Source organism: Neophocaena asiaeorientalis, unplaced genomic scaffold (assembly GCF_003031525.2).
Source record: "Neophocaena asiaeorientalis asiaeorientalis breed wild unplaced genomic scaffold, Neophocaena_asiaeorientalis_V1.1 scaffold242, whole genome shotgun sequence".
NCBI lineage: Eukaryota > Metazoa > Chordata > Mammalia > Artiodactyla > Phocoenidae > Neophocaena > Neophocaena asiaeorientalis.
In genome coordinates, this window is record NW_020172451.1 from 5,864,849 (window position 1) to 5,892,253 (window position 27,405).

Here is a 27,405-nt window from a genome sequence, read left to right on the forward strand (position 1 = left end):
TGGTGAGAAATTTGTGCTGGAAGCAAGGCATTTGACCTGGCCAGAGTCAGGCGTGATGGACCAGCCAGAGGACCTGTGTCCGTCGGGGCGGCATGGGGAGCTCCTGGGCCCATCTTGATTCTGTGGCATTTTTCCCAAGGCAATGGGAAAGACGTACCCTCTGCCTGCCCCATCCACAGGCCCGTGGAGGTCATCACAGCCAGCTGGGCCTGTTTCATTTCTGAGGATGTTCTCTAAGAATCCTGTCAGAGCATTTCCCCTTCTTTTCTTAGAGCGTCTTGCTTTGGTTCCAGGGCTTGGTTGGTTGGTTGGCTTTTGTCCCCTTCCCTCTTTCCAGTCCTACATTCTTATCCCCATCAAAAGAAATTTTTAAAAACTCCAGTGCCTCCCATAGATGTCCAACCCGGATCGTGTTTACAGCTGTGCCGTCAGAGGCCCGAGGGCGGGCGGACAAAAGCGTCCAGTTCCCATGCTGGCTCCGTCACCCACACGCTGGTGACCGGGGGCAGGCCGCTCACCGCTTGGTGCTCCTGGTTATAACACTGCTGCTCCTGCCCCGGGCTGAGGCCGAATGGGACACTGTAATGAGAGGGGCTGCACAAAGCAGGGGCTCCAGGAACCGGGGGTTCCCTTCCGTCTCATGCAGCCTCGTCTCCTGCCCACGCTAGAGAGATTAGAGGAGGAGCTGGTCTTGCCATAGACAAAGGGCAATGAAGTGTCATTCAGCAGGGCATTCCACTGTCTTCAAACCCCCGCCCCCTCTACCCGCTCCTGAAGCACTACCGGTCAGAATGGCTTTTCTTCAGCTGAAGACTTTGGTCCTCATACTGGTGAAAGCACCCACAAAGCAGGAAGACACTTTGGGCTGTGCTGACTTACCAGGAGCCCCACGTGGCTCCGTTCGTTCACTGAGCCCCAAAGCTCACGGGCTGGCAGTGTTTGAGGGCACCTGTTCCCGCTCCATCCTGATCCCGCCACGAGCTGCCCACAGGCGGGGCTGTGCCCACCGCCACGATGGGGCTCACTGCTGGGCGAGGCTGAGGCAGGCAGGCATATGAGCACAGCTCTTCTCCCACCAGCCCTCGCTCTACGCCCCAAGGACCCACCAGCCGGCACTCAGTCCCGTCACTCATCTAGAGCTGCCTCACTGGGCAGCCCCTCCAGGGCCACACAGCCCATCCCTGATGGGACGGGCCTGCAGCCAGGGCCTCGGGGCCAGAGCTGCCTCTCCCAGCCAGTTCTCAGTCAGTCACTCGGTCCGCAAACACGGATCATGTGCCCCGTGCGCTGTTTAAAACCCTGAGATACAGCCACACTCAAGATGTCCCTGTTCTCAAAGACTCTGTATTCTCCGGGGAGACAGAGAAACAATCACAAAGCAGACACCCGTACGTGGACGTACCCAGTGACTAGCAGGTGTTTTGGCTGAAGCAGCTGTGGGTTGGGCTGCCACTTGCTGAGATGCAGAAGGCTGAGGGTGGGACCAGGCTGTGCTTTGTTCTGCTCTGTTTTCTGTTGTGGGAAGTGGAGTTAGGAGTTCGCCATGGGCCGTGTTCGGTTTGTCCTGCCTGTTGGACAACCAAGTACAGGCGCCGATCTCTGAGCCTGGAGGATGGTGGAGCAGGCAGGCCTAGAGGTTTGGGCAGTGTTGGCACGTTAAGTGGCTGGAAAAGCCATGGGACGGGGTGACATCTTCCAGGAACGGAGCCCAAGAGGAGCCCAGGCCTTATGGATGTGGCCCCCATAGGTGCACTGACCTCCTGGGGCCTGGGGCCACCCAAGGCTCCTTTAAAGGAGGGATTGTGCGTGAAATCAGAAAAAGTGATCCCACAAGGGTCTAGTATCGAGAATTATATATCTTATGTAGAACTCTTACAACTCAGCAGTGAAAAGGCAAACAACCCAGTTTAAAAGTGGGCAGAAGATTTGAATCGCCATCTCTCCACCGTTAAGCAGCTGGCAGGCATGTTCCCCCAAGAAGGGCGACTCCGGCGGTGAGCAGGCCAGAACCTACGTCAGGAGGGAGAAACTCCGGGAGCTGAGGCTGCTCTGCTGGGAGGCCGGAAGGCCGAGGCAAGACTGACCTGCCGTATAAATAAATCGATTCGATTCAATTCAAAAAAAAAAAAGACTGAGCGCTCCCTTCGGATGCGCTTTGTTGTCGGTTTTCCAACTTGGGGGGGACTTTGCCATCCCCCAGAGGGTGTTCCCGCCTGTGACCCCTGGAGCACTCACTTGTGCTGGCTTTGTTCAACAGTTGTTAACATGTGTCGGTGGCCTGCGTGCACCAGACACTGTGCTAAGTGCTTTACCTCCGTTATTTTCTTAATTCCCAAAACAACTCCAGTTACTGTTATCCCTGTTTTATAGAGAAGGAAACCAGGGCCCAGAATGGTTAAGCACCGTGCCGAAGGCCACACAGCAAGTAACTTACTGAATCTTGTACCCCAGCTGGCGTGACCTGGGGGCCAAGAGCCAGGAGCCGTAGGTAGTGGTCACAGGGGGACACCACGTAGGTTATTATAAGGTGGAGCGGTCGTCAGCTGGAGTTCGGCAGCAAACTCCTGGTCCTTAGATGTTCGTTGCTGCTTGGCCATCACTGGGAGACCGCAGGCAGCAGCTGGGATTGAAGGTGAGGCCCAGATGAGGGATGCAGTGACCAGACCCCGAAGGCCAGCACAGCAGCCTCAGCAGAGCTCTGGCCCGCCCTGGGCTGGCTCCTTGGGTCTGGGTGTGAGCAGTGGGCTTGCTGGTCTGGAAAGCTGACCCCACCAGTCATGTGCCTCATCTCCCAGCGCCGAGCTGGGACTCAGGCCCAGCCCAAGGGGCTCGGCGTCAGAGCAGGGCTATGACGGGAGACCCTGTGTCTCCCACACACAGCCGACCTGCTGGGGGGCCAGGAGCCCCAGAGAAGGCGCCAGCTGATGCCCGGACCAGGAGGTAGGCGGGTCCCAGGAGACTCAAGTCACACCTCCCGCCTGCCGTGCCAGCACCTCTGACAGCTCGGGGAGCGTCCCGGATCTGGGAGAACCCAGGCCCCAAAGCTCTGAGACCCATGTGTATTTTACCCGGAATCTAATCCATCTGGTTCTCATTTATTTACACTTAACCCATCAAATGCAATTTTGCAAGAGCCGCTCGATAGCCAAGAGGACTTTCTGCCTAAGCCTCCCTTCTGAAAGGAGCCTCAGAAGGGGGAGGGCTGGGGCCTCAGCCCTCGGGGACCAGGAGGGCGTTCTCAGGGCTCGAGGTTGAGTTTGGTTTCTGAGATGGGCCAGTGCCTCTGCCTCTGTTCCCGGACCCGTGCTGGGAGCTGGGGTGCTGGGGCCGGGCACAGGGCCTGACACACAGTAGGCTCTTGGCAGCCAGGAGAACATGGGTGGGGTTCAGGCAGAACATAGAGTCTCTGTTTCAAATTGTGAGGCGTTCGTGGGAAGCACAAAGCTGTATCCAGACTTAATTTTTAGTTATTATGAATAGCTGCGAACCTGGATTCTGCGTCCAAAATAGGACAGACAGTCAGCTATTAATAAAAACAAACACCGGCACCTTGGGCCAAGAAGCAGACCTCCTGGGCAAACCACAGGCCTGCCTGCAGAGGCCTTTCAGAAGCAGGCCGACCCGCGGCCCGTCGGTGCCGGCTCTGGGATGCCTTCTTGCTGGAAAACAGCCGCGTCCGTCCCACACACAGGCCCATCCCAGATAGGACCCTTCAGCAGCTGGCGGGAGTGGAGGCGGCCTTCTCCCTGTGAGTGGTGGGCACTGAACAGAAGTGGGCAGAAACCACAGCTGAGGTCCGTCTCTCCCGACCCCGGTGCCCGGACCTATGCTCTTGCAGGGCAGAGTGAGGCGGGGGCACCTGACCCCAGACCCCTTGTTTGGACTTGATCTTTGGTGCCGGGGTGCTGTGTCTTGTTCCGACTAGAGTCGTCCCAGTGGGCCCTGGGATTGCAAGGGAGAGACGAGAGGCCGGGCGATCCAGGAGCGTGTGGACGCCTGTAGGGAGAGGCTGAGGCCCAAGGCAAGGCTGTGCCCTGGGAGTAGAGGCAGGACAGACGGGCAAGGCAGAGAGGGAGAGTCACCAGGCTTGGTGACTGCTTGGGCGTGGGGCAAGCACCCGAGGGAGGGGGCTTCTCAGGCCAGGGTGGCTGGGAGGGGGGCGGGCAGAGCCAGAGCGAGGCCCCTCTTTGGCCCTCCTGGGCGCCCTTGTCCCCCTCCCTCCCTCTCTCCCACCTTCCGTGTCCTCACTGTGCACCCGGCGTGGGGCCTCGGGCTGGGGAGCAACCTCCCTGGAGCCCAGGCCATATGTCTTCACCCCAGACGACATGGGACGATCTGTTGCAGAGGGTGTCCCCAGCGCCACCAGCTGGGGCCCCCAAGGCAGCGACTGGCTGCCGTTCAGCTTCCTCCCCCTGCCAGCACCCTGGCCTGCCACCAGCACCCCGACCCAGAAGGGCGGGGGCTCCAGCAGTCCCAGACGCAGCTGAAGACAGGTCTGTGGGAGACGTGGGAGGGAGAACGTTATCCCGGGGAGGCTGCAGGCTGGGACCTTCCCAGAGGGTGACCTGGCTGGACCAGGCAGCCCACGATGAGCTCTGTGCCAGACCCTCACAGCACTGGAGCCTTTGGGGTCCTTTCTCCACATTCTGTCTATCTCTTCTGCTGCCCGTTCAAAGGGTTTCCCGAGAGGAGCCTCCTAGAGTCTGCCCCAGAACCCACGGGGCCTCCTCTCTGCTTTGTAGCCAAGTCCCTGTGCCGAGGAGCTCCCTGCCTTTTGGGAACGTTCAGCTGTGGTCATAAACAATGACGAAGGACCATGAGCTGCCAGCAGGATTCAGAGGTGGAGCGCTCACCCATCCCGTCCCACCCAGAGCTCGCTCAGGGAGCGTGGATTGTGGATCAGAAACAGGCTCGGCCTCCACCCGAGGCCTTGGTGGTTGGTGACACTCTGGCTTGTTGTCTTCCCCAGGGACTGTCCCCTCTGCCAGCAGGACTGGTGGGAGGGGGCCAGGAGGACCCAGACAGGGCTGGCTTTGCGAGCGCCCTGGGGGAATCTTCTTGAGGAGGGATGTGCAGGCCACAAAGCTTCCAGAACTCCTCTCCTGCCCAAGCAGCTGCGGCCCTTCCCCACCTGTGCCCCGCTCTGCACCTTCCACGAGACTTTGCTTCCGCATCTCTCACTTCTTGTTCTCCAGCCTCGGCTCCCATCACTTCCTCCACAAAGCCTCCGCCTCCACGCTTGGGTCCCTCACGCCGCCGGTGGCTCGCTGAGCAGGGGCTTAACCAGTGGTATTCACTTCGGGGAGTGGAGCACATAGCAGGTACTCAGTGTCTGCGGAGGAAATGAGCAAATGTGCTTCCGGTGGATTTCAAAGGCAAGAAGAACTTCTGTCTGGACCAGGAGGGAGAGGGCGTCCCAGGGAGAGGTGCACATGTGCGCGTGAAGGCACGTGTGATTGACGGGGGTGGTTTCAGAGAACAGCGGGCGTCGGTGGGGCGGGCAGAGAAGTGGGCAGGCTATGCAGAGCTCTGAATGAGCCCCTCGGCCCGCCCAGAAGGAACCGCCACGGCGCCCTGCTCCAGGGGACTGGCCTTGTGCGGTAGAGCTCCCTGTAACTGGTGTGTGCAGCACTCGTGTGCCCTTCAGTGTGTCCTGCTCACTCCTGAGCACCCACTCAGCCCGACCCTCTGCTGGGTGCAGGGATGTGCAGGAGACTCTGGGCTGACAACAGCCCAGAGCAGAGACAGGATGGCCAAGCCCGAGGTCCGGGGCAGAGGAAGAAGGTTGTGAACAAGGGTCTGCTTGGTCTGGGAGCCAGGGGTCAGCAAATTCTGCCCGGCACCAGGAAGACTTCGGAGAGGAGGGAGCTCTTGCCCTGGGTTTTAGAGACGTGAGCACGTGGGCCGGGGGACGATTGTAAGAACAGATGCCCGGGGAGCTTACACTCGCCTCTACGATTGGGCTCGAAGGATCCTCACTCAGAGAAGCCACGTCACGGAAGAGTAGAGTAAGGGCTTTGGATCCAGTCTCCCCGGGCTTCCTATCCCCCTCCACCAGTTCTAGAGCACTGGCAAGTCTCTTCCCCTCTCAGCTTCTCATGTGAGAATCGGCTTGATAAGAATAACGCCCCCTGTGTGGGGCTGTTGTGCAGATGTATGAAGACAGTGCCTGAGCTCCCCAGCCGGGCCCTGGCCAGCAGTGAGGGCTATTATTTATGATGACGAGGCTGCCAGCCCCACCAGTCAACGTGAATACTCATGTAGGAGGTGGGGGGCTCCCACATAGGGGCCCAGCAGAGCATGGAGCAGTCAGTTCCCCAGGAGAGAAGGAAGAGGACCGCGCGTATCTCAAGCACTCCAGGAGGGCTTCCTGGAGGACACAGTCTGGGTCCTTCCTGTGGACGAGGCCTGGGCATACCCTCGGCGGGCCAAGAGGCCGGGGGCGGAACTCAGGTTGCCCGACTCCCAGATGTAGGCTGTCTCCTTGCCACGGGGCACCTCGTATAACAGAATGTGCCAAGTCCGTGGGGACCGAGGAGCAGTGTGCGCTGGGCTTGCCCCAGTCAGGAGGGCCAAGGAGCTAATTGTTTCCCACAGTGCCTGCCGGGCCTGCTCCGGGCCTCCAGGGGAGCCCAGTCTGTCCTAGGCCGGCGGGCAGGCATCTCAAGGACCCAACTGCTTCCGTTGGTACCATTCAGACCTCACCGTGGGTCCCATTTGGAGGGCTGGGGACACAGGGGTGTGAGGGGTATGAGGCCAGTCCTCAGCCAGTCTCTAGAGAAGGTGGTGATGACTGCAGGCTACCCAAAAGAATTCTGAGACTGATTTCCTGCCCAACTTGGGGGAGGCCTGTGTTTGGGCCACAGTGGAGAAAGGGTGCGGCGCGGGCAGCCCCCTCTTCCCTCCTGCTTAATCTTAGGGCTTTATCGTTTGGGAGCGAGGGTGTGGGGTGGGGAGGGGGAGAATGTTTACATGGCTTCTCATTTGTTTCAAATTATTCGTCTGCGTTGGAGTCATTGTTCCCCGCTAGTGTAAACAGTGGCAAGGCCCAGCCACCCTGCCAGCTCACTGAGGCTTTGTAGGTGTGTGACGTCAGTGCCCTTTGGTTCCTAGCTTCCAGTGGGGTGACAGGGTGGGCCAGGCCAGATGGGGGGAACCGGGGGGTTCACTGATGATGGGGTGGAAGTAGTGTTTCCACACTATGAATTCAGCGTTTGAGGGCCTGTATCCGTTGCTTGTTTTACCAGTTGAACCTTTGCGAGGGCTGGGGAAGCCGAGGTACAGAGCAAAGAATCTGAGAGCCATGGGAAGAACCTCAAAGAGCGTGACTCAGTCTGCACTGCGTCCCAGGAGCGGCTCCCCGTGTTCAAACCTTATCGTTATGCGTGTGCCGGCACGTGGGCATCGGAGCCTCTGGCAGGTGTTATTGGGACAGAAATGGGGCTGAGCCGGTATGCTGGGACTCTCCTTAGTCACTCATGCAGGCTGGCCCCAGCTTCGTGTTTGCAGATACTTTCAGGGTGACACCCAGCTTGAGTTCGTTTCAAGAGCAGCCAGTTCTTCCTCACCTTAGTCTGAACGCACTTGCTGGTGTGGCCAGCTTAGCAGGGCCTCCAAAGGCGCGTGCTCAGGAGCTGGACAGCAGGTTTGAGTCCTGCCTCTGCTCCAAGCAGCTCTGTGGCTTTGCCCAGGTTACTTCAGCTCTCGGTGCCTCGGTGTCCTCATCTGTAAAATGGAGCCGGTTACACAGCCTATCACTCAGTGTTGCCGCAAGGACTGAGCGTGTGGGTGGAGTGAGGCCCTGTGCCTGACACACGACGAGCTCTCCAGGAAGGTTAGCTTTATGTTATGAACAGGACACAGTGCCTGGCTCAGAGCTGTTCATGGTCTGGTGCAGGCGGGGGCGGACACCGCTGGGGTGTGGAGGGGAGGTGCCCCCAGCAAAGGTGACCCTGGCACTGGGCCTTTAGGGAACCATCAGTAAGACTCGTTGAGTGTAGAAAGGTCTTCCGAAAAATCCCTCTCTATCCTTCCCAGCTTCCCCCGGAACCCCCTGTCAGTCTCTCAACAAGAGCCACCTTTACCGTTTTAGCTCTAATTGTTGGTGGCTTTTATAGTTCAGAGCTCTCCCTCCGTCCTGGCTGCCACAGGGCTGACATTTGAGCTTGCGGAAGAATAATGACCTGCCTCGCCGTCAGCCTCAAAGGCAGCAGTGTGGTCTCATGGGTGGGGAAGTGGTCTGTTGTCCCTGAGCCAAAGTAGGACCCAGCTGACATAGCGCCAGCACTGAGTCCTCCCCGGGTTCAGTGCAGGTCAGTCTGCCTGAGTCTGTACCTTTTCACATCCTTTTGGTGCCAGTACTAAAAGACGGCTGTGTTAAAAAGAACTGTTTAGGGGGCTTCCCTGGTGGCGCAGTGGTTGAGAGTCCGCCTGCCGATGCAGGGGACGCGGGTTCATGCCCCGGTCCGGGAAGATCCCACGTGCCGCGGAGCGGCTGGGCCCGTGGGCCATGGCCGCTGAGCCTGCGCGTCCGGAGCCTGTGCTCTGCGGCGGGAGAGGCCACAACGGTGAGAGGCCCGCGTACCGCAAAAAAAAAAAAAAGAACTGTTTCAAAAGTTCAGTGCCAAAGCTAGTGAGTGTGTGTGTGTGCACGCCCTTGTGTCGGGGGTCGTGGGATTGGCTCAAAGCAGCCAGTAGCTCACGTTGCCTTTGTGGTTTCATATATTTGCCTGTTAAAATGACAATACAGACACGGCACATTAAGGTTTAAGAAGCCGTTCTTTCATTAAACAAGCTGACAGTGTAGGGGGTTATGACTTGGGTAATTGAAACACGCTGTTCTGTTCAAGACCAGAGCTTCATAAAGACTCCTTTCAGCCAATAGCACCCTTTGTGCCAGCAGCCTCTGGTCAAAAACGAGTGTCGGCCCTGAGGTCTGTCTCTCCCGGAGAGTGGGAAAGACCGCTCGGCAGCTTTCCGTAGCAGTCTTGGCAGCCAGAGGTCAGGGCCTTTTAAAAACCTCCCCTTCTCGGGGCTTTTGAAATCAGTTCTCGAGGCAGAAAGCAGGCTGCCCTGGCCTCCAGCCTCTCCCTTGCTGCTAGGTCTGTACTGCTGGCTGCAAATCTGAGGTGTGACTGAAGAAAGGGGACGGTGGGATTTGGTTCGCCAGGCTCTTCGAGCTGGGGGTAGATGGTGTTAGTTGCAGGTCTTTCTGGAGAGGGAGGGTTAGGTGACATCAGTGAGAGCCCAGGTTTGGGAGGCGGACCACCAGGCTTGATTCCTGCCTCTGTGGGACCTTGGATAAGTAACTTGGCCTCTCTGTACCTCAGTTTACTCATCTGTAAAATAGACCCAGACCTAGATCTGATGTACAGGGTTTCTGTGAAAATTAAAGGTGTTCATGCAGGTAAGACACTTAGAGTAGTGCTGGCCACACAGGAAAGCCAGGGCCAGCTAGCATCGCAGCCTTTGTAAGTGTCTACCTCTGTGGAGTAACGCCATGAAGTACTGCTGGAGGGCACCACCGTGCGGTACCACCGAGCGGTACCTCTGTGGTATCGCTCTGCAGCCAGGAGAACTGATGGCATCCGTGTCCTTCCAGGTGACCACGCCTCACTTGTAGCTCCAGGTGTGATCTCTCTTGTCCCCTTCTCTTCCTTTTCTCACAGATGTGGACGAGTGTCAGGATAACAACGGCGGCTGCCAGCAGATCTGTGTCAATGCCATGGGCAGCTACGAGTGTCAGTGCCACAGCGGCTTTTTCCTCAGCGACAACCAGCACACCTGCATCCACCGCTCCAATGGTGAGTACTGGCTCGCGCTGCCCAGTCACGCCCCCTCCCCTGTGGAAACAGGTGGCCTCTGGGAACCCCCTCTCTGCATCTTGATCCTGGGGGCCTCAGGGTCAAGGCAGGGAACTCTGGTGCTGGCCTGAATGGCTGTTGTGTGCTTCTGGTGTCGGTTCTGCAGGGACACCTCCCAGCTCCCGCCCTCTGCCCCTACAGCAGGGCTGTCGGTGTTTCTGGTGTTCTTATGTGGGGACGAGATGGGGCCGCAGTTGGGAAGATGTGTCCGGAGAAGCTATTTTCCGTTCTGGGCTGGGGGCTGGATGTGGCTAGGAAGAGTGGGGCCCCATTCCCGACGGTCCCCTTTCCCTGAGCGGGGCTCGAGGTCTGACCGGGCCGAGGGCTCGTTTCTCAGTCTCTTGCGTGTTCACTGGGTCACCAGCCAGCAGAGGGCCTTTGGGGTCAGGAGCCGGCTGCTAGGCCGGGTGGGATGGCAGGCCAGCTCGGGGCAGTGCAGAGGGTCAGAGGAGGAAGACTCCAGCCAACTGGAGTGCCTGGGGAGCCTGGGGACAGCCCCAGGCTGGGACAGAGCCCGGCCTCCAGCTGAGCCCAGCAAATGAAGGCCCTCGGTGTCAGGGCAGTGGTGGTCAGTTTGGGCCCAAAGCGGCAGGGCTGTGCAATGGGACAGCCGGCCAGAAGCCAGGACCCACATGGCTTCCAGGCAGAGGGAGCAGCATTCTGGAAGGCGTGGAGGCACATCCTGGTTAAGATAATGGCAAGGCCCAGAATCTCCAGGCGGGCTGTGTGCTACAGCAGAGCGGCTGTGCCCTCCTGCGGCCTGGCTGTGCTGTGCCTTCAAGAGAGTAGATGCGGAAGGAGGACCAGGCAGCCCCATGGTTCCAGCCTCAGCCCCTCGCCGTTCGCTGACCCTAGACAAGGAGGAGGTGCTGGAGGGGCCCTGTAGGGCCTCCTCATCTCTGGTCTGTGGCACGGTTCACACTGAGAGGCAGCGAATAAAAAGGGCAGGCGCTGGGCTCCGGGTCCGACAGGGTGTGAATCCAGCTCCGCCACTCCCTAGCTGGGAGCCCTCCCTCAGGCGGCTCTGCAGCTCCGAACCTCAACTTCCTCATCTGCAAAACGGGGGACCCGGCAGGGTCTTTGGAGGATAGGACCAGATCCTGGGAGTAAAGTGCTGGCGTGCGCTAAAGCTCACAGAGGCTGTGAGGGGAGACTTGGGCGCCCTGGGCATGATCCTTATTTGAAAACAGTTCCTGAGATAGAAAAGCAAAAAACATTTAAGAAGTACAAATCCCAGGGTAATTAAGCAGAACCAGTCTACCGGACTCCTTAGAGCTCTTAGTGTTTGTTTAGGCGGTTTCCTCAAAGGCAAGACAGCCCGATAATCCCCATCCCTGCCGGGTCCCCAGAAGGACGGAAAGGTCGAGCTCCGAGGTCCCTGGGCACCTGCTCCAGGCGCGTTGTCCAGACGTCCACGGCACTGTAGAAGGCCTCCCAGCTGTGGGGCTGTGGAGTCGAGCTGCCCAAAGCGAGGACCCTGGCTCCACACTGAGTTTTATAAAAAGCAGATTTATGAGGAAGAGTGTGAGTGTTGGGGGTGGGACAGGAGTCCTGCTCTCATCGGGGAGAGGGGCTTACCGGGCGGCGGCTGCCCTGAGCCAGCTGTAACGTCCCCGACGCCGGGACGGCCGGAGCCCCCGTCAGCCGGGCTGTGTGTGCCCTGTTCCTTTGAAGAGCAGCTTTCCCGCGAGCGGGGCTCCAGGTGCAGCCGTGCCCCCCGTTGAAAAGAGGGTGAACGGGAAGGGGGAAAAGAGCATGATGCAAGACAGTGGCCGGTTTGGAACCAGGTCCTGGTTTGGCCTGTGAGCATGGGTTGTTCTAAGGACGTTACAAAGCAAACCTCAGCATCGGCCGGCGGTGGGGGGCACGATGATGGGGGGGACAGCGACAGTGGCTGCTGTGAGGTCACACGCTTACTCTGAGCTGGGCCCTCACAGCAGCCTGGCGAGGCCAGGGTGTTATGACCCTGCAACAGGTGAGGACCCTGCCCAGTCAAGTTAGGGGACCTGCCCGAGGTCATACCTTAGGGACACGGCAGTCAGGATTCCAGCCCAGGTCGCTAGCTGTGACATGATGAGGCCGGTAAGGAAAGAAACCAGGGGGGAGGAACAGACGGAAATAGGCAGGCGCTGAAGGCCTCTTTGAGGAAGCCACGTGTGAGCTGAAATGGAACGAGAAGGGAGAGCAACTGTGAGGCCAGGTGGGGTGTGTGTAAAGGCCCCGAGGTGGGAATGGACCAGACTCCCGGGAAACGCAGAATGAAGGGCGGGATGGTGGGCACAGTGATCCCAGGATGAGGGGAGCTTGGCAGGGGCCAGACCATGAGGCTGGTGGAATGTGGGCGGGAGTTTGGATTTCGTGCAGGGACCAGCCATGGGAAGCTGGGTAAGCAGAGGCGGGGAAATGATGCTGGAGGGGAAGGGCGGGGGACTTCTAGGGAAACCAGATGCTTCGGGGGCTGGGCCTCAAATTAATCGTGCAGTGGAGCCTGGAGTCTACGTGCCTCACCCCACCCAAAGGCCTGGGTGGCCAGATTTGGATTTATAGGTGAAGCCAGGAACCTAGATGTAACCAGAATACAGATTTGGGGGACTAACCCCAATCTACATTAACTGACAATGTTAGTTGTCAGTTCATCTGGGCAATGAATCAATCTAAAAAACAGGAGACAACTTCTTGGATACCCGCCGAAGGACAAGCGGCAGCATTTCCAGGGCTCCCGAAGGCTCTGTGGAAGGTCCCAAGAGGACAGGACAAGTGCGCAGGACGTTGGCCAGCCGCTCGGTAGTGCCTGTGGGCGGGGACGGGCCTGGGGGACTGGCCACGCTGCTCCCTCCTGAGCCTCTGTTGGTTGTCAGGACAGTTGCTCATCGTGATTGTGTGTTACCTTCAGTGACGATTGTTAGAGCTCAAAAGAGCATGTTCAAGGTGCTGAGACCCAGCTTGTTTTGTACCTAAGTGGCCTCTGTTCCCCAGATCAGATTCCTCATGTCACCTGACTCTTCCTAATGCCTGTCAGCCCCTTGGAGCCTCCCCTGAGCTGGGTTTGATTAGAGGGGGCCAGACACGTGGGCAGGGTCTGCTCCAGGCTCCCGGCCGAGAAACAAGGCCACGGGGCTCAGCCCTTCTGAGCGGCCCCACCTCCCAGGCGATGACACAAACCCTGGCCGGAGGCGTGTGGATCTGGCCAGGCTGGGGTTGCGGGTTTTAGGTTCTCAGCCATTCTCACCTCCACTGGTCACATGGCCTCTGCAGTTACTCCTGCCTCGCTGGGTCCCCTCGTCTATAAATCGGGACCAGCACTCCCTCCCAGGCGAGTGAGGGCTCCGTTAGGGGAAATGCTTTGAAGGGGTCAAGTGCAGTGCCCGCCCTAGGAGCGGCAACTCACATAGACAGCTTCTTTAGGCCTTTAGAACTCATGCTTGATTTGGGGACACAGGCTGTTCCTCTCTCCCAGCTCTGGGTGGGAGGGGACCCACAGCTGTGGAGAGCCGTGGCCTGTCTGTCTCTGCTCAGCACTTCTTTGAGCCGGTTCTGGCTCCATCACAGCCCGCACTCACTTCCCACTCAGCCTCTGGTCCGGCAAGCCGTTAAGTCCCTCTTCCACCCCACGGCCTGGGGGAAGCCAGGCCAGGCCACTCCCAGCCTCCGCCTCCCCACTGTAGTCATGCTCCCAGGGGGCCTCCGGGGTCCCAGAGTAGACGGGCCACCAAGGAGCTAGCACGTTCGAGCTCCCTCCCTCTCCCGTGTCTGCTCTTTTTTAAAAAAGACTTAGGTCATATCTATGCTCCAAGAAGGTGTTGACTCCTGGATGAACTTTTCCCTTTCCTTCCAGTGACGAATCCTTTCTTTCAGTCTGAGCAAAATTGATTTAGGGAGACGAAGGAGCTCCAAAAGCTCTGACGAGCTGTGCGATGGCAGGTCACCCTTCCATTCATTCATGTGGCGGGTGCTGGCTGGTCCCCAGGATCCCCATGTGGTCAAAAGCAGGCATGATCCCTGTGAAGCTCTGCATCCAGAAAGGGGATGAAATGCTAAATCAGGATCCTAGGAGTTACCTTATGATAGCTGAGAAAACCACTCTGGAGGGAGGGACCTAGCGGCTCCAGCGTGGTCGTCTGAACAGCAGAGACAGTAATGAGAATGGTCTCCTGGCCGGCCTGGTGGAGGATTGCTCTCTCACCGGCACTGATCCTGGGCCACCACTGTTGCCGATGGTAGCGGGTTTGAGACATGTGTGCCCTCTCCCCAACGCAGGAAGCTGTCCTGCATGGCCGGGCTCTGAAGCCTCACCAGGTGCCCGCAGTGGTCCGATCTGTGGTGGTGTTGGAAGGCCCCAGAGTGAGAGGAAGTGTCACATCGTCCCCGCAGCTGTAGGCAGCAGGACAGGCTGGCAAGGGTGTTTAAGGGCCTGTACCTGTCAAAGTTCATCCCCGAGGGCCCTCTGGCACAGAGGGGACCTGTCATCTCTGTGTTATGGCATGACTAGGAGCACAGGTTCCAGGGCCCCACCGCCTAGGCTGGAATCCCAGCTCCAGCACCTGTCATCTGTGTGACCTTGAGCAAGTCAATTAACCTCTCTGTGCCTGGTCTGTACAATGGGGATAGTCCAAGTCCCTACTTCACAGAGTTAAAAAGATACTGAAAAGAAAGTCTCAATAAATGTGGGCTCTTATTATCGTTATTTATCACAGATGAGGAAACAGGCCCCGAGAGGGCAGGGCCTCACCCTCTCTGGGCCAGTTTCCCGAGCCAGCAGCAGAGTCGGGGCCTGGGTGCACACTGAGCGAGGCTCTGCTGCGTGCTGGCTGCTGGCTGAAGCCTGAGCGTCAGCCGAGGGTGAAGAGGCGATCAGGAGTCAGGCCTCCTCCTCAAGGAACTCCCTTCCGAGGGGTGAGCCGGTGGCCCTCGCACCTGGCTTTGTCTGTGCTCAGGGCAGGACATGCCCATCAAGACAGCCGTGCGTCCAGCACTAGCTCGCTCGCTGCTTGACCCGCCCAGGGCTGCAGAGGTCAGACCAGCCCCTGCCCTCCAGGAGCGTCCAGCCCTGTCCTCCCTGTGGAGGTTTGAGCAGCGCGCCAGGCCCCTGCTAGGCATGGGCAGTCGGGAACCCAGACATAAAGAGGACATCGGGCCTCTGTCTGCCCCTGCTGCTCCCCGGGCCACCCTGTCTACTGACTGGTGCCCCACTCAGCCCTGGTGAGAGCGCCCAGTCACTGCACAGCCTGTCCTGAGCCGGCCCAGGAATCACTGTCAGGCTCTGCCTCGTCTGTGCTCAGAGGGCTGCCTGTCTCCCACCCCGCACCGTTGCTGGCCACCGAAGGCAGTTTTCTACCTGCCGCCTGCGTCCCTGCAGCCTGGGAGCTCCCTGTGGGCGGGGACCGTGTTCCCCACCCCTCTGTGTCCTGTGCTGACATGGGGCCCATGGCAAAGGCCTGAGGGAGGAGGGAGAGTGACGCTCAGTTCTTGGCGGCTCCCTGGGCCCGGATGCTCCATCCACATCCTCGGGTTGTGCAGGTAGGTTCCTGGTCAGCACGTGCTAGTGGACGCTGTGGTCTGCCCAGGCTCTGGACCAAGCGGTAGGGGCCCAGAGGCTCTGAGAGGCCATCGCACAGCTGACTGCACGCTGAAGCCCTGCCGTGCTGCCTCCTTTCCCACGTTGGAGGCACTGGAACTGGCCACGGGGCAGCTGAGCATCCGTGTCCCAGCAAGGCTGAGGCCCGTGCAGAGCGGATGCCAGGCTGGCATTCTCTCAGCAGGGGCGTCACGGGTTTACCTGAGTGCGTTTCATGTTCTGTTTAATATCCTTCTGAGCCTGTTTAAATGCACATATAAACACGGGTAGGAAACCGCACTGCCCGCCCACCACCGGCATTCCTGGTGACACTCAGGGCCGCGTTTTCACAAAGCTTAAGATTTGGCATCAAGGGTAATAGTGGCTCCAGCCAAAATCAGAGGTGGGAGCCAGGAATAGGAAGTCTTGGCTTCTTCTGCATTCAGTGGTGATGGTGACGGTGAGAGCCGTACGTCCTGGGGGCTTACTGCACGCCAGGCACCGTGACGAGCACTTGTCACGCACTAGCGTGTTGCATCCTTACAGACTAAGGAACCGAGGCACGGAGAGGATAGGAAACTTGCCCAAGGATGCAGCCAGGGGCATGGCAGGACCCCGTGCTCTGGCGGGCTGGCCTCTGAGCCTGGGCAGCCTGTGTGGAGGGTTCCGATGAGGTTTGCGGCCGGCCCAGGCAGGGTGAGGCCTGCGAGAAGCAGAGATGTTCCTCAAGTGTGAGCGTCCCAGGTACCAAGTGTGCCTCTTCAAGCACCAGGAGTTCAAAAACATTTCGTAGTGGAGATCTCCTGAGATGGCCCACCCGATCCCTTCTCTCTTCAGAGGAACAGCCTAAGTTGGCCCGGCCTCTTTTCCCTACAATTCGCAATTTTTGTTACAAACTCAGTGACTGAGACAGCCGCTCCTCTGAAGGCCAGAGAATGCTTGTTAATGTCTGTCGCCGTGCTGAGTGGCCCGGCTTCTGCGCTGGAGGTGGCTCTTCTGATACTGCCGTTCCGCACCCCTGTCTGTAGGGGGTCTTGATGTGAAGCCAGCAGCCCTGGGTCCACACGCAGAGGCGGGGACTGTGTGAGCCTGAGGGCTCCTGGCTTCTCGGGAAGGGCCTTGGGCTCTGCCACAGCTGTTTGCTCACAGGAGCCGTTTTCACCTGTTTCCGAGTTTGCAGGTATCCTCTGGGAGCTCTCTGAGAGCTCATCCCTGCGTGAAGTGTTTTTAGGATCTGTTCATTTTGTCTGTAAGTTTGTACTCAACTGTAGCCAGAGACCAAACAGTAGGGTTGGAAGTTTGAAACTTTTTATTTTGAAGTAATTGTAGAGTCCTAAGGAAATGCAAAAATAGTAAGGCAAGATCCCACATACCCTTCACTCAGTTGCCCCCAACGGTCACGTCGTACGTCACTAGAGAACAGTGTCGAGTCCGGGAAGCTGGCGTTGGTACGGTGTGCGAGTCTGGTTCTCGGCCACTCTGTTGCGTGTGGCTCTGTGTAACCTCGTCAGCAGCCACGAATTAGCATTTTAATAATAACTGAATAGCTGAGTACTCGTCCAGGCACGTTATGAGCACTTTGCCTGTCTTAGCCAGGGGGCTATATAAGTTAACGTTCAAACCAGTACACTTTTGAGAGTGAAAGGAGGCGCTATTAATTGTGACAGGGCAGCAGGTATACACTGGGACCGTCCCACGCAGACCAAGGCATACTGTCACGCTAAAATTACCTCATTCATAACCCCTTGAGCCCTACGGGGTAGGTACTGTTACTTCCCACGTACAGATGGCAAATAACGAGGCAGGTGATGCGCCCGGGGTCACGTGGATCCTAGGAGTAGTACCAGGACTGGCACCTAGGCGGTCTGGGTTCAAATCATGACCACCTTCTGTGGCTGCCTCCCAGTGTTTAAAGAGACTACAGCTATCCCGTGGTTCACCCCTTCTTTGGTCAGCCATGGAAATTGGGTTCTAAAGAGAAGAGGGACTTCCTCACCCAGTGTGCCGGTCAACCTGGATTGGGGCTGTGATGCTCAGGTCTGCACCCAGGGTGTGGCGTGGCGTGGCGTGGCGTGGCATCGCGTACTGGGTGGTCAGTTCGGGCCCTGGGCCACAGTGCTGAGGGGCTCAGGCAGCAGCCTGTTAAGGTCACAGGGAACTTAGTTCTGCCTGAGGGCTGGGAGCCTGGGGGAGGTGGAGAGGGATCGAAGAAGCCCCTGAGGGTGGGTGGCCTCTGAAGGAGCTGAAGAGTGGAGAGTGGGCGGCATGGCCGGGGGCTTTTGGGGGGATTGCGCAGCAGTGATGGGAAGGAGAGGGCGAGAAGCTGGCGGGGCCCCCTGGGTCCAGACCTGGGTTGAGAGTAATGGAGGCAGCTGACATTGGAAAACAACGTGGAGCAGGGCTCTGAAGATGGAGAGGCAGAGACCCTAGACAGACGAGCAGTCACAGCCCTCTCTGGGCCTGAGTTCTGGGATGGTGTCTGAGCAGGGAGGGCCCTCAGACACTTGTCACCCTCCAGCACTGTCTGACTGAGGAGGTGATTCTGTGGCAGAGCCTGGTGGGCTGGGTGCCAGCGCTGGTCCTGACCTCAGGTCATTTCTGTAAGCCACGCAGCCTCAATGGAGAGGAAGGGGGACTCCGATATGAGCCCCTTCCCCGTACCTGATACTTTTCTCACGGGGTCACGTGTAGATTCCAGGTCCTGCCGCTCCCGCCCCCAGCGCCCTTCCTGTCTTCCCACCCTGTGGTCGTCCAGCTGGGCCCTTCGTTCAGGCCGGCCTGGCCTCTCGCCTCTGGCCGGGGGTTCTCTGCTGTCTAAGGTTCCAACTGTATCCCGGAAGAGTCAGTGTGCCTGCAGCCTTCCTTGCCCACCGGAGAGAGTGGGTCCTAGAGCCTGAAACCAGACCTGGCTGCCAGAAGTGAGAGGGTCAGGAGACCGTGTCTGGCAGGGGTTTGAACTTTGCTGTGACAGTGACGGGGCCCCTATCAGCCCCAGGGGTGGGCGTATGATCCACATTTGGGGAAGATCGCTGCCCACTGTGGGCTGGAAAGGGAGATGAAGCGATTTTCTGGGAAGTGGCCCTGGTGGCCGTCAGGGTCAGGACCTCACCGGGGGCCGTGTGGGTGGACAGAACGGTGGCTGAGCGGAAGGCGAGCGGCAGGGCAGGCAGGCCCTTCCGCAGAGAGGTGCGGCCCCCGCATCACGTAGGTGCGGAGTACTTCAGTGGCGGTTTGAAGGAGGGTCCAGTGGCTCTGGTCCGCGTGGGGCCTTGTTCTTGCGAGAGTCCGGAACCCTGGAGGGGAGCCTGGGGCCCACAGCGGGACCGGCCAGTCTCTACTTCTCATGAGGCTGAAGCCCGGGTCCTGCTCAGCCTCTGGCTCGGCGTCCTGACCGCAGGTGCCCGGGGCAACTCATGCACAGTGCGAGCCCCCACACTCCTCGCCCACTCGGCCTGGGACCCGAGCAGGTGGCCGGGATGGTGGGTGTGAGCTCAGGAAACAGGCTTGGTCGGGGGGCAGGGGCTCGGGAGTTTTCTGAGCTCCCCGCAGGGGGCATGGGGACAGCCGTGCTCTGCCTTCTGTGCTGCACTTAACCCCCCACCGGGGCCAGGCCGGGGAAGGGGGCTGGGCTCCCCTGTGGCACTTGGAGGAGAGCCCTCCTTCCAGCCGCACTCAGACCCTGAAGTGGAGCACAGGCCCCGCGGCCTCAGCCGCTTCGGGTCAGCCACCGCCGGGAGCCTCTCCCTGAGCCCGCCGCCCAAAGCCCACACCGCCGCAGGACCGGCTGGGGACCCCTCGGCAGAGGTCCCCGGGCAGTCAGGCGCGGGTCGCTGGGGACGGGCCAGGGCAGAGGGCCGGTGGTTCTCAGGGGAGATGGCCGCCCTTGCCACCCCGACCCGGCGCTCATCCCGGGCCCTCCCCTCAGGCTCCTCCAGGCTGGTCCTTGACCCTCCTCTGGACTTTGCCTGCTGTCGGGCCGCTCCCGCATCTCCTCCCGTCCCAGCCAGCAGGGGTCCTCGCCCGGCCCGGCCCCACCCTCCGCAGCTCGCAGTGCTCCTGCACCCTGACCGCTGTGATGCTCGCAGCTACCCCGGGAAGACCTTCGGGTGAGCACTGTCACCCCAGCGCGGGAGGGAACCCCAGCTGGGCCACAGTGCAAGGCGGCCCTCAGGATGGGAGGCCAGCTTTCTGACGCCCAAGGTAGTTTTTCTTCTCCTGTTCCACCCCCACCTCCGGACTCAAATGCCTGTGGACAGAGGCTCGCGGTCCCTCCCGAGCCACCCCAGCCGAACGCCAGCTTAGGGTCCTATCACTGTGCCTGGCTGGCCAGCTCCCATTGCTTCCTGGGCCGTGATTCCCACGTGATGGGGTGTGGGCCAGGCCTTGACCTAAGAGGCCCCAGCGTGCTTCCTGTAGGACCAGGGACATCCCCTGCCCTGTGCCAGGGCTTCCTGTCATCAGCTGTGGGTCCTAGGTTCCCCGTGGGTGTGTGTGGCCGGGAATTTTCTGTTTTAAAAGAGGGGGAACGGTGGCCATGCCGGAGAATACCCCACCCCAGCCTCAGGGCTGCCCCTCTGGCTGCTCCGTGGGGCAAGTTCTTCCCCCAGCCCCGGCCTACAGACCAGGTTGGCGGGAGAATAAACAGCTCTCGCATTTAGTGGGCAGATTATGGTGCTGCCGGAGAAGGCCTGTCCCGGCCCCTTGCAGTCCAGAACGTCCCTTGAGGCGGGGACGATAAATCCAGCCCGTTATTTTTTACGAGCCTCCCATCCCATAAACAACTCCTTCGGTTGGTGTGCCCAGCTTCACGCCCTGGCCTCCTGGCCTGGCCTCCTGGCCTGGCCTCCAGCCAGCCCCTGCCAAGCAGCCCTGCAGGGACCCCAGTATTTGGTGGCGTTGGTGGTGGGCTTTCCTCCACGCTGCAGGACCTCGGCCTCCTAGTGTGGACGGCGCAGGGGTAGCTGGCCCTGGCCCTGGCTCCCTTCTCGGCTGCACGTCCTGGGGCCTCAGTTTCTCATCTGTGAAATGGGACAAACATTAGTGTTCATTATAGAAATTGTTATGAGGACCAAAATGAGAGAATATGTGTATACTCTGGCCCCTAGCGGAGTGCCTGGACCTGAAATCGGTAAAACTGTCCGCTGTCACGGGGCATCACTGTGTGCCAGGCACTGTGCCCAGACTGTGATGGGATGAGCGGATGTGCTGTGTAGCTGTATTACCCCATTCTGCTGGTGAGAAAGCCAGGAGATTTGTCCGCAGTGAGTAAGTAGCACAGTCAAGATTTGAACCCACATCTTACCGACTCCTGAGACCACCGATATTGAATGAGCAAATGGATAGAGGGGTGGGAGCAGGACTTGCCTACTGCCCGGAGCCCCTTGCAGCCCCGGGGCCCTGCCTCTCCACCCTCCTCCCGGGGCCAGGCTTCACCCTTCCGCTCAGTTAACTGTTTCCCCGGCCCCCCGGCCCATCCGCCTTCTGACAGCAGTGGGAGCCACTGTTCTGCGTGACCCTCTGGCCATGTCATTCCCCACTGAGGACCTTCTCGTGCCTCCTCTCCCTGCCGTGCGTGTCATGAAGCTGCCACAACGAACCCTTGTCTCTCCCGCACCAGGAGCTCGGCCTTCACCGCCTTCCGAGGCCCTCCAGAGCGCGGCCCCTCGCCCATCCCCCACCTGCCTTCTGTTCTCCCTGTGACCGGGGAGCCCTTTACCAGTCATGGGCCTTGCTGTGTGCTATTTCCTCCGCCTCAAGTGCCATTCCCCATCCCCCTCACTTCCTGGAGAACTCTTCGTCATCCTTCAAAGCCTATCTCGCTTCACCTCCTCTTGTGAAGCCGTCTCTGACTTCGAGGCAAGCGTGGCAGCCTCTCTGCACGAGCTGATTCCTCTACTGGAGCACTGATCCTCCCTGCTGCCTCAGACTCGACCCCTGGTCCCCCAGGCCCACACGGTGGCTGACCCAGTGCGTGCCCAAGTATCCGTTTACCGAGTGAAGTGACCGTTCGGCAGTCTGTTCAAGTTAGAATAAATGGTGGGAATCGGCGTGAGTTGCCAAAGGTGGTTGTTCATGCCCTCGATACGATCCCTGGGGAAAGGGAAAGGTGCTCAACATTTATTGAGTTCCTACTGTGTACCACGTCCTCGGCGCCCTTTAATCCTCAGAGGACCCTGGGAAGTAACAGCTGCCGCCCCGTTGTGCAGGGGAGGGAACGGAGACGCAGGCAGGGACAGCGGGCACAGCTGGTTTGGGACGAGCCGGCCCAGAGCCTGGTGTTGGCGACTCCAAAGCCCAGCACGTGGCGGGCAGTGGAGGTGAGGCACTGGCTGAGGCGCCTGGGAGCTGCTCGTGTCCTTAGGGAGTCTCCTGCTGCCACATCCCCCAGCGTTCTTGTAGCTTCTCTTCCAGGGCCCCCCAGAGCTGCTGGGGGATCACTCGCTCAGCCGCCACGTTGGCCTTTCCTGCACCTGGGCTACGTTCGTCTGGTCACCTGTCAGGAGAGAGAAACAGACCTGCTCCCTGGTCACAGCCCGGCCATGGCCTGGGGCCTGTGTGAGCTGACTGTTCCCCCCCCCATGGCTCCCTTTAGGGTCCCTGTGGAGGGAGGGATAAGGTTGCCAGATAAAATACAGGACACCCATTTAAATTTGGATTTCACATAAATAATGAATGCTTTTTTTGGTGTAATTATGACCCGTGCAATACTTGGGATATGCTTATACTCAGGAAATACTTGTTTATCTGAGATCTGGACTTAACCAGGCATCCTGTGTTTTTATTTGCTGTGTCTGGCAACCCTGGGGAAGGAAGGGGGCACCCCTAGCCTCAGGAGCCCAAGCAGAGTGAAAACCCAGGAGGCAAGTCTCACAGGCCTGTGGTCCCAGCCACCTGGGCCTCAGAGAGGCTTGGATGTGCTCGTGGCGACGCCTAGTGATCAGCCAGGGAACTTCAGGGGAGGGAAGAGGAAGGACGGTTAGCCCTGGGAGGGGATGGAGGGGGCAGGGGTCCAGGGTGAGGGGCGGCTCAGAAGGGACAGGCACTGCAGAGCTGGCCAAACGGGCCCGGGGTAGGGGGTGGGCAGGGCAGTCTTTACTGAGCACCACCTCCGCCTTGAGGGGGTGGACAGGGACCCTGAGCTGGAGCCATCACCTCTTTAGGGCCCTTTAATGACCTCCCTTCTCCACTTCACAGAGGAGGAAACCGAGCGAGTTCCAGGCCACATACCTTAGAAAGGGCTGGAATAGGCATGGGAAGTAGATCTGGTAAAAACCAGGCCCGCCCCACCTCAGCGATGCCGACCTTCCTGTGGCAGCTGCAGCTCTGCAGACGTTTGTCCACGTGTGTCTGCACGCACTACTGCATGGTCCTCACAGCCATCAGGCAGGCTCCCTCCCGTCTCACAGGCGAGGCTTTCCAGAGGCTCCCAGGGCCAGGACTGGTCAAGGCACCAGAGGTGAGGGGCTGAAGGGAGGCTGGGGTCCGTCCCTGCTCTCCGAGAAGGCCAGCCCTGACCCTCTGCTCTCATCTGGCACTCCAGGAGCCAGCCACAGTCCCAGCTGGCCACCCGTCCATCTGTCCACCTGTCCGTGTACACGGAATCTGCCCACGCAGTGAGCAGCTGCGGCAGAGGACTCGGTCTTAGCTGAAAATGCCCCTGTGACGTGTGTGCATCCTGGCTGGCTCTGCTGGCGGCCTCAGCACACGGCCTGCACGCAGGTGGTGCTCAGCAAAGGTGTAGAATGAGGGAGGGAGGGAAAGGGTGAGCCTAAAGGCTGGTGACAGCCCTGAGCCAGCAGTGCCTCGTGAGCCACCTCCTGATGTGACGGAAGGAACACTGAACTTGGACTTCCCTGGCTGCCCAGTGGCTAAGACTCTGTGCTCCCAATGCAGGGGGCCCGGGTTCGAGGCCCGGTCAGGGAACTAGATCCCCCATGCTGCACCTAAGAGTCTGCCTGCCGCAACTAAAGATCCCGCGTCCCGCAACTAAGACCCAGTGCAGCCAAACAAATCAAAATAAAAAAATTTAAAAAAAAGGAAAACTGAACTTGAGGGTCAAGGCCTGGGGAGTCAAGGGAGCCATTGGGAGTCAGGAGGTTCCACGTGGACGCTGTGCTCACTGCTGCATGGCTCAGGGCAAGTCCTGTCCGGTGGGCTTCAGCCTCCTCAGTGGGAAAGGAGAGGCTTCATCTGGGTGCTCCAGAAAACCAGTCCATTCTGGCTGTTTGCTTGTATGTAAACTCAAAGCAGGATGGCTTGGTTTCAGAGACGGGTCTCTGTCTGTAAGTGAGCAGGCGCTTCGGGGCCAGCCACGCTGTGGGTGTCGGTGGCACACCTACAACGGCCTCAACTGTGGTCCAGCCACTGGGAGAGCAGAGCAGGATGAAAGGCACAGACAAGAAGCGGGCTGGTCCTGCAGAAGGAAGGGCCTGGTGTCCGGGAGACCCTACCTAAATATTTGTGGAAGGAAAGCACGTAGGCAGGTGAGCGGATAAACGTGGAGGGCGTCGGGGTTCAAATCACACGAGGGCTGGACTGCTGAGGCTGCACCAGCTGGGCAGCAGGTGCTGCGGGGGAGGCAGGGTGCACACTGACAAGGGCCAGTCCCCCCGGGGCCCTGGCAGGGGGCATCCAGCCTGAAGGCAGGGGTGGAGGTGGTGGGACGGCCCAAGGGTCCGTGTGCGGGGAGTGGGCAGTGGGGAGCAGCGAGGAAAGGATCGGGCTGATGAAAACAACGGGGCGCTGGAGGAAGAGCAGAGCAGAGTCCCCTCAAGGGCCAGCGAGGCAGCCAAGTGAGCAGAGGGCTGCTGGGGTGTGAAGTGAGCACTTGGCCAGGGGTCGGGTCCCTGAGCCACCACGCAAGGTGGGGGAGCCTCAGCATCATCACCTGTCTGGGGGGCCTGCTGACGGTACCTGGCACTCAGGATCGTGGAGATAGTCCATTAGGGAAGTTTGCAAAGAGCCTGGCATGGGGTCTGGCATTGAGGAGCTCTGGGCAAGTGGAAGCCCACAGACTTACTCCTGTTTCCCAGGTGGGGCCACCCCTAGGGATGCAGCCTGGGGTGGGCTGGGCTCGTGGTCAGCTGGGGGTCTAGTCTGGGGCAGCCGGCTGCTGGCGCCCCGGCCGGGCCTGGAATTGCCCGGGAGGATGTAATTTCAGGGCACAGGGTGGGAGACAGAGCCCTGCGTTCTGCTAAGCCCAGGCCCCGTAATGAGAGGCTCTCCCAGCACCATCCAGGCACAGATGCTGTTGGAGTGTAATTAGGGGATCGAGGTGGAGCCGGACCGACGGGCGGCCGGGTAGGCGGCACAGGCTTGGGGCCAGCACTGCACTGCAGGCAGCAGCCGGGCCTGGGCCTGCAGACAGACACGTCCTGTTGCCCGGGTACCGGCCGCTGTTCTGATGCAGAGTCCAAAGCCCAGAGTGGCTGAGCCCAGGCCCCTCACCAGTGTAACCAGGTTTAGCGAACATCTCTCAGGCCTGAAATGGGCACTGTGCGGTGGCCGGGGGGTGGGGGGAGGGCAAAGGCATGACTCAGGCTTGGGCCCTGCCTCTCAAGGACCCCCTCCCCAGTCTGGGGGGGGGGGCCCAGCAAACCCAGAAGAGTGTGGTGGGTGTTATGAGAGAGGGGAGTCTAGAGGGCTGTGGAAGCCCAGGCCCCTAATCCATCCGAGGGACTTGAGGGGAGGGTGGAAACAAGGAGGGCTTCCTAGGAGAGGTGACACCCAAGCAGAATCTCAAATTGCTGGCCGACAGCCAAGTGTCCCTGTTCCCTAGAGCCATGGCAGGCAGAGCATGGGGAGGACCTAGAGTGCCATACTGAGAACTTCCAGCCTAACCCTGGGCCCTGGCTGGGGTGGGAGCATTGACGGATTTTTAGCAACGGGAAGATACAGTCAGGTTTATGCTCTATAAAGTTCCTTCTGTAGCTGGAGAAGGGCAGGTCTTCAAGTCAGACAGAACAGGGTTCAAGTTTCAGCTCTACCACATCCTACCCAAGTGACCAAGGGCAAATTGCTCAGTCTCTCTGAATGGTTCTGTAAAATGATGACAGAACTACTTACCTTGCAGAGCGATATGGTAAGGGCCCGTGTTCTCACGTCTGCCTCTGTGCCGCGTGAAAAATCAGGCATCCTGGGGAAGTTGGCATTTGCTATGGGCTTGGAGAGACAGAATGTGGAAAAGTGGACGTAGCCAGGGAGGGCAGGGCTGGTTTGGGGAAACGTAAGGAAGCGAAGGGGACAGCTCGGGTTTCCCTGCCCCTCCCCTGGCCGTGAGTGCTCCATTGCCTCCTAGGAGGCCACGGGGAACGCAGGTTTTGAAGTGAAACACGGTACGCCTGTCTCGTCCGTGTCCCTTGGGCAAGTTACCGAGCCTTTCTTGGGTCCTACTCTCCTCACTTGCACGGTGGGGATAATAGCATCTACTTCGAAAAATGGTCCTGAGACTTAAAGGTGGTTGTTCACGTAAAGTGCTTAGGGCACAGAAGCCACTCAATAGTGGTAGCTACGGTGGGTCGTCATCCGTCTGCAGCGAGTTTCAGTTTCCTGTTTTGCAGCCCAGAGCTGCCCCCATTCTGTCTTGCTTCAGGGCTGCCCCTAGATCCAGCCCCCTCACCTCAGTTATTAACCTCTCGGCGCTTCAGTGTTCCCATCCGTTAAGTGGGCCAGTACGGGACAGAAGCGCCCTGCTGAGGTGGTGGGGAGAATTCGTGAGATAACATGTGTAAAGCGTGTGGCTCAGCCTGGCACACAGGTGGCTCTGGGCGGACGGGCACAACTGTTGCCCTCGTCACCTCTCCCACGGTCCCACCCTTGCTGCCGCCCCTGTGCCTTTCCCCCCACGGCAGGAGCTTGCTAGCGTTCCCTTCAGCGCCCCCATTAGAAGCATGTGGGAGCCCGTATTTGTTTCTCTCTGCCTGGCTCGGCCAGCTTGCCGAGTCTGGGCTGGGGAAGGCAGCAGCCTCTTCCTGTCACCCCCCACCCCCAAGGCTCCAGCCTCTTTCCTGGGCTCCGTAATTTTCTACTGATGAGGTGGAAGGGGAGGAAAATCCCTTCCTCCCGAGTTGGGGGAGGACGTAACAAGGTGATTGTTCTCTTCTCCCCGCTCTGCCGTTCCCAGCTTGCCTTCCCTTCCTGCGTGTTTAAGGGACAGGGATGCGGAAAATGATGTTATTGATGAAGTCGCCATAGCAACGACCCCTGAGAGGCACACATTCCAGCTTTGTTACTCTGGGCCGGGGGGGCTACGAGAAAGGCTGGCCCCTAAGTACAAACAGATCGGCCCCCAGCCCCACTGCCCTGCTTTAGATGCATCCGTGAACTTTGCTCTACAGAAGACGCGATGTACGCACTGGTTTGGGGCAGGCAGAGTCCGCCATCGTTTACCTCTGTCCTTTGGGAAAATAGGCCCTGGTGGGAAAGGGCTGCGGGGGCCTGTCACCGGGCCTAGAGAGTGCAAGAACCTGGGGAGGGGCCCGTCAGAAGGAAGCTCGGGGCGCTTGGGAGAGGAAGGTGCAGCCCGGAGTTCTTGTGCATGGTGTGGCCCTGGCACGTCTTTCCCCAACCCTGATCCAGCCTCTCGTGGGCTTGTTTGCAAAATGGGCACGGCCATACCCACTTCTCAGGCTTACGGCGAGGGTTACACTAAATGAAAGTACAGTCAGAGCCCGAGTCCCTACATCATGTCTTCTGGAAAACTGAGAGAAAGGGGCTCTGACGTGTGTCCCAGATCCGGCCTTTGTCCCTGTCCCCACACACGCTGCCACCCCTCCAGGCTGCTTCTTCGTCCCTTTCAGGGTGGTAACAGTAGCCTCCCACCTGCTTCTGGCCCACACTCTTGCCCCAGCGGGTTGCCTCCATGCAGCATCCAGAGATCTTTCCAACACAAAGTGCGTCGCTGCCCAGTTTACAACCTTCCAGTGGCTCCCCCTGCCCAGGATAAAGTCCCTCAGGCCCTTACCTGCACCCTTAGCCAGCCTCACTGGC

General features: G+C 59.4%; 1 protein-coding gene across 1 annotated transcript in view; it reads left to right on the plus strand.

Moving 5' to 3' along the window:
* The window catches only part of SCUBE1 (signal peptide, CUB domain and EGF like domain containing 1), a 169,923-nt gene that overhangs the window by 76,331 nt on the left and 66,187 nt on the right, over positions 1-27,405 (plus strand). Inside the window, 1 exon segment of the mRNA XM_024737402.1 lies at positions 9,669-9,803. Within this exon segment, the coding sequence (XP_024593170.1) occupies positions 9,669-9,803 (135 nt within the window).